Below are 11,453 nucleotides of genomic sequence, written 5' to 3' on the forward strand. Positions count from 1 at the left end.
GCATTAAGGATTTCTTTCTATTAAAATAATGAGAGATCTTTGGCGTAATGGTCCGAAATTTGTTCAGTTAAGCAGTTTTTTTTTGCCTTTTGTTGCTAATTAAAATTGAAGAATGATTAATTATTTATGAAAGTTACATAGATAAAAAGTTAGTATAGAATATTTAAAATATATATTACATTTTTATAAAAATTATCATTAATAAAAAGAAACGGCAATTTCTGTTTAATGGCTTAAAATTATAATAATGTAATTTTCATAATTCCGTTATATTGTTATTATCGATCTTCTAAGCAGATTTTCTAGAATAAACTATTGAATAAAACTGTTATTCGACGGTCCTAATGATCAAATTACCTTTCAGATATCCGTGACCTCCGCAAGCTTCTCTGCTTTCTTGAATAGCATCTCTGGCCAACCAGCCCGAGACGGATTTGATACCGCACGATAATGCGTGGAATTCCATCGCTCGATTAATCTACAGTTTTATACAAAATAGGTCAGAAACTCGATCGGAATTAAAGTTAAATTGTTGCATGGCCACTCTTACCATTTCTGTAGTTCTCTCGCCAAATGCAAACGAAATATTGAATTCGTAAAAGTCGTGCCAAAATAACTTTGTGAAATGTGTAAGAACATACGTTGAAGCCAGATAAGGGATTAATCGCCACTGCTACAATAATAATAATAAATTATTTATTTAACACATCCCGTCGGTGTACCATAGAATTAGAAAAAATCAATAATAAAGCATTATATTAAAATTTTAATGATGAATTATAATTATGTATATTCTATGTCGATGTTTTCACTCTCAAATTGGGGAATGGATGGGTGGTCACCAGTGGCGTGCCGTCATCGGAAGCGGTGAACGCGCCGCTTCCCTCGTATCTTCTAAAAAATAAATACATATTAATTTTAATTATACGAAAATAATCGCGCAATATTTTATTATAACCGCATTACCTATCTTATTGCAAACTTCTATACTACGCGTGGAAAAAAACGATAAGATGGCTATCGTATATTCGAATATTAGTGGCGAGGTATCGTTGGCATCCAAAAAGCCGGATTCGCGCGCGCGCTTTAAAGAGCACCGACCTCACCCGGTTTAGCCGGCGGAAGCATAGGACCTCGGGTGGACGCTACGCGTATAACACATCCGATTCTATCCGGGACCGGTTCCGGACCGTTACACAGTGGGGCCAAATCCCAAAACGCTGGCCAAAAGTCAAAAGCGTTATCAATTTGGCTGAAAGTCAGTACTCGAGAGTTTTCGGGATCGCCGATTACGAATCCCAAGTCAAAATTTGAAATAAAAACAAAACGACAGATTTAACACGAACCGCTTTTATAGAAAAAGTACAAAATAAATTCATATATTGTTTAATACAATAAAACATACAATCGGTTGATTAAAAGTTCACGCATCGTCATCCAAAGAATAATTTGATTCGCAATCAGATGATTCAACTTTGAAATCGCTGGAGCTTCCCGTACTCGCTGGTATACGTGGCGCAACTAACAATAAAACTGCTTCCGGAAGCAACGACTGAGTTTTTCCGAGGTAATTCGCGCAAACTCGAAATAAACGGATAGGATATTAATAATAGGTCTTCCATTGTTTTCGCTCGGGAACTTTTCTTGCAAAATCTTCTCGAAACTTTTTAATGTATTTATTAGTAGACTCTTGAGCGTCTTCAAACATCTGCCCTATCGGCAATACCGATGAATTTATCACTTCTGCACCACGAATCAATATCTTATGTACCGAAGTTGGCACGCGGAACCACGGATATAATGCGCAAAGTAACGAGCTGTCTGTAAAGCGTAATCTTGAAATTCTATGAAATCGATTTCGTGGCCACACGAAATTGTCTGCAATATGACACGAAAACGCTTAATCGAGTCCTCGTCAACCCCCTGTAATAGCGGCAGAAATGCTCGAGTTTTCGAAAAATCGTCGAGCGGTATTCCAATCATTCGAGCTACCGAAACCGGGCTTTGGTTGATCGACTATTAGACCCGATTCTATACGGAAACCCTTCTGTATATTCGTTTTTCAGGGTCTTATTTGTTTATTTACTTTATCACTATGCGCTTGCCACAGTTTGATTTCAAGCTTACATGCTACACGCAAACAACATTCAAAACACACAGACAAATTGGAGAAAAAGAGCAAAACATTCCGCGTCGTTAATGTACAAAACTCAGAAAACTGCGTTTTACATTGCGAGAAGTCGCACCAATGACACGATTGCGGCTAGTTTTAATTTTTTTCATTCAATAATAGTTCCATCTACGACACGCGATCGGTCCAGTCGCGGAACTCTACAGAATTTATGAACTTTTCTCTACGTGTTTAACTCGACCGATAAGAGTTTACTGGTAAATTTTTACGATAGTTCTGTACAGTTGACGGGATTTTTAAAAAATCCATTAAAATATTTGATATTTTTATTCCGCTCTCCGATTTTATACTACTCGCGGATTTCGACGTTAAACCGGTGATAGTACGATTTCGTATATCCCTATCCCGTCTCTAAGGAAATGTAGAAAAAAACGCGTACAATTCTCGTACGATGTTAAAAAATTAACCGTTACTTCGACAGCGTCATTTACGACTATATTTACTGAACGAGAGCGATACGCGGGGTACAGAAAAAGCTCTAGAATTTATTTTCCTTAAATTTACGATTTACGTATTCGTTTGTCGTAAAAATTTGTCTTTCCACTTTTTTCCCGAGACAACGAATATTCGAGTACGAAGTAACCGGTTTCGACTTATTTCAATTTAAGAAGTGGTTAAATAATTAAGCGATTAGGGAATTGGGGAAGTAAACAGAACCCCGACGAAAAAGCCGAAATTTTACTCAAACGAAAGCTTAACCGAACCGTCTCCAGCCGAGTACGGTGAAGACCGATTTCTTCGTATTATTAATGTAATAAAGACAGAAATTTTTCCGGTTCGACGAGAGTGACCGAAAGTTGTAAATTTTGGAAATTTCCGAGGACACTCGGTCCTAAAACCAATTAGTTAGAAAACAAATGACTTTTAAGTTTAACATATTTAGATTCTTTACGGCTATGGTGAGAAACGTTTAAAATCTAGCCTCGTCGCCTCCTTCGAGATATACTAGCGATGCGACGAAAGAGGTATTTAACATTGACCGGTAACGGCACCATCGGGATTTGGCAGTCCGCGTGCACGCGCGCTGGGCAACCGTCTTCGATTCCACCCGGTGCGTTGTTTTAAGATTTCAAAAGTAAAGAATATTTTATGTTATTTTTATGTACGTTTCTTTACAAAGCTATATTTAATTATAATTTTCTTTAAAAGTATATTCGTACGATTGACGAATATTTCGCACCGGGTATGTACCGGTACATCCACCGCACAGTTTATTTCACCGAGTAAGTTTTTATTATTTTATTTATAATTGTAGCCCTTATATCGCGGCTAGCGATTCGGAATGTAATTGCCATATTAAAAATACATTTAGAGAAGTCTACGGTTTTTACTGGCTTATCGAATAAACGATACGAATGGACCCTAGACCGTCGCTGACGCGCATTTGACCGATTGCCCCCGGATTTCGGCTTCCCTATCGTCAAATGTCACGGCGCGCCACTGGTGGTCACAAAATTTACATTTTCATTTTTCCAATATTGTTGTGGTGACCAGATGTAATGGACGAGGTGGCTAGGAAAGAGAAGTTGACTGGATGTGATGATGAGAGTAGGGAGAGAAGTTAGGATCTGTACCGAGTGGAGTGAAGTTGTGTCTTTTTAAACCTGTATAAACCTTTGTGTAAGAAGTCGTGTTTGATTTTCCATCACTTTGCAACACCGAAATTGTTACACAAACAGTGCACTCGGTAGAGAGATACGACAATCTTACTTCACCACCTATTCCTGCGGAGAGAAACTATTTATTAAACGAACGTTTTCAACCCATTATTATAGGTGATATTCGGGTTTTTTAAATTTGATAATTGAATATTCCGTGTCTGTAATGATTTCATATTCGAATTTATATTTATACTATAAAATTCCAAATTACACAGTTAAATTTGAACAAATGAAATAAATGTACAATAAACAAAATATGATAATAAAAAATAAAATTAAAAGTAAATATAACATAAAAATTGCAAGTAAAAAACAAAGATGATTGCAAGATCATATAGGACTTAAATGTTCTTTTTCTCCCCTTATAATTTCTTTTCTATTATGCATCTCCATGCTGAGGGCAAATACAGCATCTCCAGGCATTGTTCATTAATTTTACTCTTATATACAGTACTGTATTTCTATTTTTTCCATGTTCATTACAAAAAATGGGAGTAAAAATTTTATATTTGAGCCTTTTATTTGTAACATTGTTGCTAATATTGTGTTAGTATTTTCTTTTTCAATATTATATTTATGTTCTTTGAGACGTATCGTGAGGTTGCTTTGCATAACACCAAAATAATCAATTTTGTTTTTGATTTTTAATTGTTATGTTATATTTGCTTATAAGTTTTATTTAATATTTCTTAATTTTATTTTTTCTCTTATTGTATTTTGTTTATTATACATTTATTTTATCTGTTCAAGTTTAAATCTGTAATTTGGAATTTGTGTCCATCAGTTACAAAAAGCATCAATACAAAAACAAAGAGTCCCATGGTCAAGATTGTAAGGTTACGTATCTCAATCAGTTTTATGATTATAATTGGTGAAATTTTTTACTTGATCACGGGGAAGGACGAGTGCCCATTTCCCCCGAGACACCCGTGGTCTTATGCATTTAGACATCTATGTGCAGTCGTATGTATATACGGGGTGGGGCAGAAAGGACAGACATTTTTTAAAAAATCACATCATCTGTAATTGTTACTACAAAAGATATTTCTTGGAAGATGTGAGTTCGTATTGAAATAGCATTTTACAGAATCGAGTGTGCAAAACAACATCTCCCGTGCGGTGTCCGTTATCGGTGATGCATTTCTGCGGGTGATTTTGGAGACTTCCCAGCAAATATCTTCCTTCGGTTCTTGCAAAGTATGAGCTTATGCTCATATACGTGTGTATTGAGGTGGCCCCGCGAGAAATAATTGCACGTGGATAAGTCGGGCAAACCTGAAAATGAGGCAACCGGGGAAGAGACGACAAATAACGTCAATTGGTGCTCTAGCTGTGGGTCGTCGCCCCATCCTGTCGAAACCACACGCATCTGATGGGGATACATTTCCATCGTATGCAAGGATGCAGAAACGTATTCCCATCAGATGTGAATGGCTGAACGATCCCCTTTGCGTACGACTGTATCTTCAATTGTACGCAAACACAAAGTGTTCTATAGTTCGTGGCTCCGTGCCTTCAAATGAAAAGACAATGCTAAGACCTCACTACTTTCACACTACCTGGTGGCGAGTTGTAGCCATTTCAAAAACATTCGTCCTTTCTGCCCCACCCTGTATATGTATATTTGTGATAGATTTTTTTGTTATATATCTATCTATATTTAAGTATAATAGAATCATATATCAACTGATTATTCATGTCTCTCCCATTTCATTCATATAGGAAACTACAATAGTATATTTCTTTTCTATTGTGTTCCTTGAGCTTCTTTCTAGCAGCCATAACAAAAAAGAGTTCTTCAGTCTGGAAATTTTTTTTTTATTATAAAGCAATCTTTATGTATATAATAAATCTTCCTCATTGTATCCATTTTTAGAATTACTCTTTGTTTTAACTAAAGTGAAAGCATTCATTTAATATTGAAATTAAATGATCATCATAATAATTCAAGAAGAAAAAGTAGCACATGTTCAGTTATCAAATATAAGTACTAACCTGAGTTTGATATTCTAAAACAGGCAGTTCATGAGAAGGACCAAATTGTTTTCTGACAGCTGAGTATCTAATTGAAATGGCCATACATTTCTGCATATTTCTTGCACATATGTTGGAAATAAAGACTCTACCATAGGAAAGAGAACCAAAAAGGGTACGCATACTTGTTTTCGTGTCCTGAAAGATCAAATAATTACATTCAATTTTATATATTAAGCATTAAATTATTCATAAATATAAAACACATCTGAAGACATCATTCTTTTTACCATTCCTGAATGTATAATGGACCTTTAAAAATACTTTAAAACTTCAAAATTAAATGAATTTTAAAATATAAACATATCTTGAAACATACTTTATATAAGTTTTTAGATTTACATACTGATATCAAAAGTATTTTGATTTAAATGTGAAAATATATGAACAGGTATCCTCCTTAATATACTATAATATTATAGATAGGTTCCTAAAAAATACAACAACTTATAAAAGTGCAATATATAGTTACTGGATGTCTTTTGTTTCAAAGGATAATCCTTTATTTTTACAGATATTATAATAAATTAGTTCTTTCCCCACCTTATAGCCAAAAATGTTTATCAAAACACTTACTAAAACACCTTTTCTTGCAGCCGAAGTTTATAAGAGAAACTTTCTAACGTTTTCGGTCTTGTTAAAAGACCTTTCTCAAGAAAATAAATCAAATAAAACAACAAATTGTAAATCGAACGCTTAGTACAGTTAACACGTTTTTCGAATCTTTTCCAACTAGCTTATAATCCGTTGCAAATGACGTCATTGTGAACTTAGCAACGGAAATATAAAAAAGATTACATAAATATCTAAATATAAATACACATAGTTACCCTCTCCCAACCTCATTCAAAAATACTTAGCCTAAGATATATAGTAACTACTTCCCTCAATTATTAAGTTTATATTAAACTAGAGGACCATGCTGCTGATATTTTTGTCGATTCCCGAAAGTTGACTGCAAGGCCTTTATGCTTTGCCTTACAAATCTGCCAGGCTTCCGCGTAATGCCGGTGTTTCTTGTCGCGGACTATCTGCATTAGTCTTGCTTGGTCCCATTCAACTTTGACGTCTTGCTGGTCCGCTAGAACGTAGGTGGCTAGCGCAGTGCATGCTTGTTTTTTTCTTATATTTGCTTGATGTTCTGCTAAATATCAGCAGCATGGTCCTCTAGTTTAATATAAACTTAATAATTGAGTGGAGTAGTTACTATGTATCTTAGGCTAAGTATTTTTGAATGAGGTTGGGAGAGGGTAACTATGTGTATTTATATTTAGATATTTATGTAATCTTTTTTATATTTCCGTTGCTAAGTTCACAATGACGTCATTTGCAACGGATTATAAGCTAGTTGGAAAAGATTCGAAAAACGTGTTAACTGTACTAAGCGTTCGATTTACAATTTGTTGTTTTATTTGATTTATTTTCTTGAGAAAGGTCTTTTAACAAGACCGAAAACGTTAGAAAGTTTCTCTTATAAACTTCGGCTGCAAGAAAAGGTGTTTTAGTAAATGTTTTGATATTACAGTATGCAGTCTAGAACGATTTAAAAATGTTTACTTTATAATTATTGCTGGATTAAATGTTGTTTGAAATTTCTCTGAAGTATATAACGTAACCACTGCAAACACTGGTTATAATTATATACTTCAAGTAGTCCTTTTAAGTACTAAAATGAGTGTTTGCAGTGGACACATTTTTGTTCAAAATGTGTCCACTGCAAACACTCATTTTAATACCCTAACGGGATTTATGTTCATGACCCTAATTGTAAAAATGAAGGTCATGAACATACATCCCGTCATCATCAAACTGTTTAGGTGTATAAAAGTTCTTTTAATACTGCTTTTTGTGAATACATAATTTTATACACTAAACATTTGTAGTGCAGTTTGGATTAGAAAGTAGGTCATACGAGTGGCCTCATGAGTGAGCGATCGGATTTGGGATGGATACCGCGAGATAGCGAGCAGGAAGTGACTCGTGCAGAGACTAGGTTAACAAAAACCGTTTATTTGTAAAGGAAAATACATTTTATATTGTTAAACGAGTTTTCTTGATTGAGTTAAAATGGGTCTAGATACCTCCGTGTTTCTCGAGAGACAGAGAGAGAGTATACACGAGGTTCGCATGACAATAAATACCTGTAGTTGAAGGATCTGGTTGTAGACTTGATGTTGGAGAAGATTTGGTCTATTCCTTAGGAAGGTTGAATAAATGCAAAGGTTGGCATGTTAGAACAGTTCTAGATAAGATGTATTCTGGGTTAACAACGAAGTTATTCCACATATATATAAACATCAACTCACAGCCCGAGTAGATAATAACAACACCAAACGATCGCCTAATTATCGGGCTATAATTATAGCCCGATAATTAGGCGATCGTTTGGTGTTGAAGTTATTCCACTTCGGAGGCACAATTGTTTCGGGTCCGAGTCAATAGGGTAATTCGTTTGGAACACAGATTATTGGTCGAGGAACTGGCGACAACTGCCTAAACTTGCAGTTTCTTGAGTTCCTTGTTATATTAAACTGATGAAATCGAGACAGTAGGTCGGAAGGTTATGAGAAAGCGTCACCTTTACTGTTTAGAACTTAACAAACAATTTACTCCCAGTGTGAAAGTTGACAGTTATCTGACAAAATTTTATTGCCAACATGTTATGTTATGATTTATTTATGTAAATAAATTACATAGTGCAGAGTCTCACATTTGTAACGGATATGATATATCATTGTTTTTTTTCGTGCAAAGAACTTTCTGAAATAAAATCTATTGTCGGGCCTGATTTCAACTATACTGTAATAATGATATTCTCAGTATGAAAACTGTGTATAAATTGAAGGACTTTTTTGTTCAAATACTAAAATTTTTATAAGTTTTCATCAACCTCTTCATAAAAGCTATTGTTATATCTATTAAATTAATTAATAAAATAGTTAATATTATTATTACTAATTTGATACAACAAAACTTAATTGAATACAATTTCGTTGATTATATTGTATATTTTAAGATGGGATTGCTCTCTATGATTATAGTCTTAATCTGCCCCTGAAAGTGTATACACATATCAATAGGAAATATTTATTTTATTGTATACTAAGCTGTACATTGGTATACAATATAATTTATTAATTTCTAAATAATTGAAAAATACACCATGAAAGTATTAAAAAAATGTAAAAATAAAATAAAATAAAACATCTGAGTAAAGTATACACATATGTTTACCATGCAGATGCATTGCCAGTTATGCTACCTGAATCTCGGTCCAATCTTTTCATCTCCAGAACTGAATAGTCTAGATATAACCATACTGATTACTGATATTGCTGAACGGGGATGCTTTAAGCATCCAGTTAACAAGTCTTCCATGGCAAACAACTGTCGATATCCAGCTGTTTGCCATGGAACTTGCCATGTATATTGCCAATAGTAATGTACACATATACATGTATGTTCCTATGGAAATGATATCAGTACAAATATATTCAAAGTATGTCAAGATTACCATCCCTAATTAATCAATGAACTGTACAGTACATAAAATGATATATATCAAGGACCCACCATATATACAGGCAAGTGAATAAAAGGAATGTATTTCTTTTTCTAAATGTTTAAGTACAAATATAACAAACATATGACTACATATAAAGCATATAAACATACATATAAAGCAACAAACAAGTACATTCACAATCTTTTAAGATGCAAAACTATTTAAATTTGAAATGTTCAGCATTCTCTAATTATATTCTTTTTCTTACATTCTTAACCATTGAATTTGTAACATTTGATAGAACTCTTCCTAATCTGAAGATGGTCTTTTACCCTGCGTTAGTGCACTGAGTTTTTTTTCGGCATTAGTGCAGTGGGGTGTTTGTCCACCCTCACATTTTTTTTGGGTCCATAAACCATGTAAGTAAAAATTCATAAAGATTTACTCATTTATTTGGTAAAGGCATGTGTCATTATACATATGATTATATTCAGGTATGATTACATATTATATTAGTACATAAATCCATGAAAATAAAAAACAACATTTATCAAAACTCATTACATTAGATCTTATTATTAAACCAATAGTAAAAATCTAAATTGTTTTTTAAGCATTTTTGTCACTCTGATTCAATAGCTGACATTGTACTTTGGCACTCATTGCAAATGACAAGCAACTTGCTATGTTTGGTATTTTCTCAATGTGTTTATGAAAGTCAGCCATTTTGAATTAAAATAAACTTAAATTATTTTTATTCACATTGATTATTATATTTATTTTGATGATATGAAACCGTGCTTTACAATTTGTTTATGCTTCTAACACAATAAAGTGCTATAAATTAAGACACTTGGCGGTTTTTTTTTTCATCTTTATTTAGTTGATACGTGTGAAAATTTTTACACGTTTCGGGCTCTTAAGCCCCTCTTCAGCCAACTAAAACATTAAAAAAGAATATAACATACATATAAAAACATAAGTATTGTAGATATCATAAAAATATAAAAGGTACCTTTCACTTATAAAACAGTTTTACAAAATCGTTGATCTAAAACATATTTTGGACATAAACTTATTATATAACTAACACAAACTATAAAACATATTCTGAACATATTCTTGATATAAACATACTCTGGACAACAATTATCAATTTAGTATACAATTGATCATGCCTTCCACTCGTAAATCTGTTTTACGAAATCCTTATTTCCTTTGATTACCATTGACAATATAATACGAATTTACATAACTTTACAATATAAATTTACATATCTGACGTCTACAATATTTTTTCAATGTATGGTTATTGGTTTATTTAACATTTCATTTATTTAATATAGATTATTATATGAACTAATGATTTTACAATGTCTTGGAGTTGTTAGACATGATTGACAGTTAATATAAATTTACATATTATTTGACTCCCATTACAACATACAGGTTCTTGTTATTGTTGATTTATTTAACAGTTCGATAATTATTATTAAGTAGCACATTGCTCACAATAATAATAGTTTGGATCTAGTGAATACAATTAATATAGAATTTTTAACCAGTTTTCGTTTATAGAGATGCTAGGATTTTTATTTATACTATTTTGATTTTTGATTATTTCCATACTTTCTTTGAATTTTCTTTTATATGTATCTTTTTCTCTGTGTAAAATATCTATATTATTTTTGTCTATATTACAATTATTTAAAAGGCTCATGAAATGCAGAATTTAGTCTACGATATTTCAAATCGGCTAAATGTTCTTTCAATCTTACCTTAACTTTACGTTCAGTTTCACCTATATAAAATTTTTTATTTTCGCATGTACACGGAATTTTATAGACTACATTTTTACTTTCTTCTTTCTTTGTTATATTTGTTTTGTTAACTTGTTTTGCATTTAATCTGGAGATTAGCTTATCGTATGTCGGTACTAGTTTTACATTAATTTTTTTTACTTCTTTATTAACTTCTTCGTATAGACCTTTTATATATGGGAAACGAATGTATTTTATTTCGGCTTGTTTAGGATCTATTCTTATTGTTTTATCTGTTTTTT

General features: G+C 32.9%; 1 protein-coding gene across 1 annotated transcript in view; it reads right to left on the minus strand.

Moving 5' to 3' along the window:
* Positions 1–263: 263 nt before the first annotated feature.
* The window catches only part of LOC111628002 (peroxisomal acyl-coenzyme A oxidase 3-like), a 27,240-nt gene continuing 16,050 nt past the window's right edge, over positions 264–11,453 (minus strand). The window contains exons 8-10 of the mRNA XM_023371713.1: positions 5,848–6,024; positions 551–673; positions 264–478 (exon numbers count right to left, since the gene is read on the minus strand). Coding sequence (XP_023227481.1) covers positions 329–478; positions 551–673; positions 5,848–6,024 — 450 coding nt within the window. The 3' untranslated portion in view covers positions 264–328. The remainder of the gene's footprint in view (positions 479–550; positions 674–5,847; positions 6,025–11,453) is intronic.

The sequence above is a fragment of the Centruroides sculpturatus genome, unplaced genomic scaffold (genome assembly GCF_000671375.1).
Source record: "Centruroides sculpturatus isolate CEXI.00-Female unplaced genomic scaffold, Cexi_2.0 scaffold486, whole genome shotgun sequence".
In the NCBI taxonomy this organism is placed as follows: Eukaryota; Metazoa; Arthropoda; class Arachnida; order Scorpiones; family Buthidae; genus Centruroides; species Centruroides sculpturatus.